Below are 2245 nucleotides of genomic sequence, written 5' to 3'. Positions count from 1 at the left end.
CGGGGGACGTTTTTAAATGGAAAGATGTTTATGGGGAGCAAAACTGAAATGGGAGGACGCCGTGGTGACATATCCGCCGTTGGAATTGCCGATGCCTTGCGCTTGAACGGTCTCAAACTCGGGCGGATGAAGACCGGGACGCCGCCGAGGATATATGCCGATTCTATCAACTTTGAGGGAATTAAGGAAGAGCCTTCCGATGCTAATCCCGTACCATTTTCGTTTCTCACAGAGCCGTCATCAATGCTCGTTGGTCGCAAGCTGGTTTCCTGCTTCCAGACGCGAACTTCCATTGCAACTCACGATATTATCCGGGAAGCCATGGCAGCCGGCCTTTCGCCCGAATATCATTCGGACAACGCACCACGATACTGCCCAAGTCTAGAAGCTAAAGTGTCGCGCTTCGGGGATCGGGATGGCCATGTTGTATGGTTGGAACCGGAGGGGCTGGATTCAAATTTGATTTACCCCGCAGGGATATCAATGTCGTTACCGGAACAAGTGCAACAACGCGTCATAAACTCGATTCCTGGCATGAAGAAGGGTAAAATTGCCATTCCAGGATATGCCGTAGAGTACGACTATGTCGATCCGACGGAGTTGCGACCGAATCTGGAATGTCATCGGCTTCCCGGGCTGTTCCTGGCTGGACAGATCAACGGAACGACAGGATATGAAGAAGCTGCGGCGCAAGGAGTGCTTGCGGGTATCAATGCGACGATGCATGTGTGGGACAGTCACCCTGACCAACACGGGGCTCTCCACGGCATGTCGAATTTTGACTGCCTGACGGATGGATATTTGCGCTTGGGACGTGGGGATGCGTACATCGGAGTGCTCTTAGATGATTTGACGAGGCTGGGTACGGCAGAGCCGTATCGGATGTTGACGTCACGGGCGGAGTTCCGGATTAGCCTTCGGCCGGATAACGCGGATCGGAGGTTGACGCCGATTGGAAGGGAAGTCGGATGCGTTACACGGGAGCGATGGGAGAGCTACAAAAAGAAGCAGAGGATTGTTGAGGACGCGAGAAACGTGTTACGGAAGACGAAAGCTAGCAGGGTCGATTTTGGCAGGGTTGGATTGGAGCGAGTGTTTGATGGATGCAAGCGGAGGGGAAACGAATCGATGTATCTTGGAGATGCTCTTCTACGCAGTGGGGTATCGTTGCAAGCCGTGTTGGAAGCGTTTGGGGGGCAACATGACGAATTGAGAAAAGTGGGTGCAAACAGAGAGTGGGTGGCCCATCTGGAGGCTGAATTGCAATACAAACCGCACATTGAGAGGCAACGAGTGGAAGTAGATAAGCTCCGACGCGACGAGGGCCTGAAAGTGAGCAAAGAGTTTGACTACAGACGTGTTCGGGGGTTATCACTGGAAGACTTTGAAAAGTTGAGCAAGGAAAAGCCGCAAAGCCTGGGAGAGGCGGGACGGATCTCGGGGGTGACGCCGGCGGGAATCTTGCTTTTACGGGCGCACGTGCGACGGCAGTTGGGGAAGAGGAAGGGGAAGCGCAAGGGAAAGGAGGAGCGTGAAGTAATGCAGATGAAAGACGAAAAATTGCTATGGTTGGGCCATGTGTAAGTTGTCGTTATTTTGTGAGGCGAGGGAGTTGTCGGAAAGGGAGACGTTTTGAAGATCGATAATGGGCTTGCTCGGGTTTGGGTGGTTGAACTGTATGTGCTCATGTTGACGGCCGACCCAGTAGCGCATCTGTTCGTCGTAGTCGAAGTCAACCTTTTTGAGGCCGAGCATTGTGGAATCGATGCCCAAATGGTCTTCTAAATCGGCGAGAAGGTCGCAGTAATGGAGCTTTGCATACTCTCCATGCTGCATGGAGAAGGAGGCCATGTAGATATGGGAGCGGGTGAAGACGGACATGTGGAGTGCGATGATGGAGGATATCCGGGCGCGCACATGTGCAGGGACGATGGCTTCGTCTTCATAAGCGGCGCGAAAGGCGCGAACGCCCGCGAGAGTAGTGCTCTCGGCGGTGGCGATGGCGCCGTGACACAGGACGACGACGAAAGGAGCGGTCGGGGGCAGCATTGAAATGGTACGGCGGATTTGGTCGGCGGCGAATTCGGGCGGGTCGTGGATGGACGGCAGGGCGGCCGTGTGGAGAAGGATGATGGGGTTTGATTGGCGGTCGGTTAGAGGGGAGAGGGTTAGCAGTTGGGGGGTGCTGGGACCGGCAGCCATTTTGGAAGGGTGGGGGGAGGGGGGGGCCCCGTGGGGGGGACAA

At 54.9% G+C, this 2245-nt stretch overlaps 1 protein-coding gene across 1 annotated transcript in view; it reads left to right on the top strand.

Annotated features, from left to right (window-relative positions):
• The window catches only part of CHC_T00006641001 (hypothetical protein), a 2269-nt gene extending 685 nt beyond the window's left edge, over positions 1-1584 (top strand). Inside the window, exons 2-3 of the mRNA XM_005709789.1 lie at positions 25-1178; positions 1233-1584. Of these exons, the coding sequence (XP_005709846.1) occupies positions 25-1178; positions 1233-1584 (1506 nt within the window). The remainder of the gene's footprint in view (positions 1-24; positions 1179-1232) is intronic.
• The last annotated feature ends 661 nt before the right edge of the window (positions 1585-2245 follow it).

This window comes from Chondrus crispus, genomic scaffold (assembly GCF_000350225.1).
Source record: "Chondrus crispus Stackhouse genomic scaffold, scaffold_48, whole genome shotgun sequence".
Taxonomy (NCBI): Eukaryota; Rhodophyta; class Florideophyceae; order Gigartinales; family Gigartinaceae; genus Chondrus; species Chondrus crispus.
The sequence above is the reverse complement of the archived record's forward strand: the minus strand, read 5'-3'. Positions and strand labels throughout refer to the sequence as shown.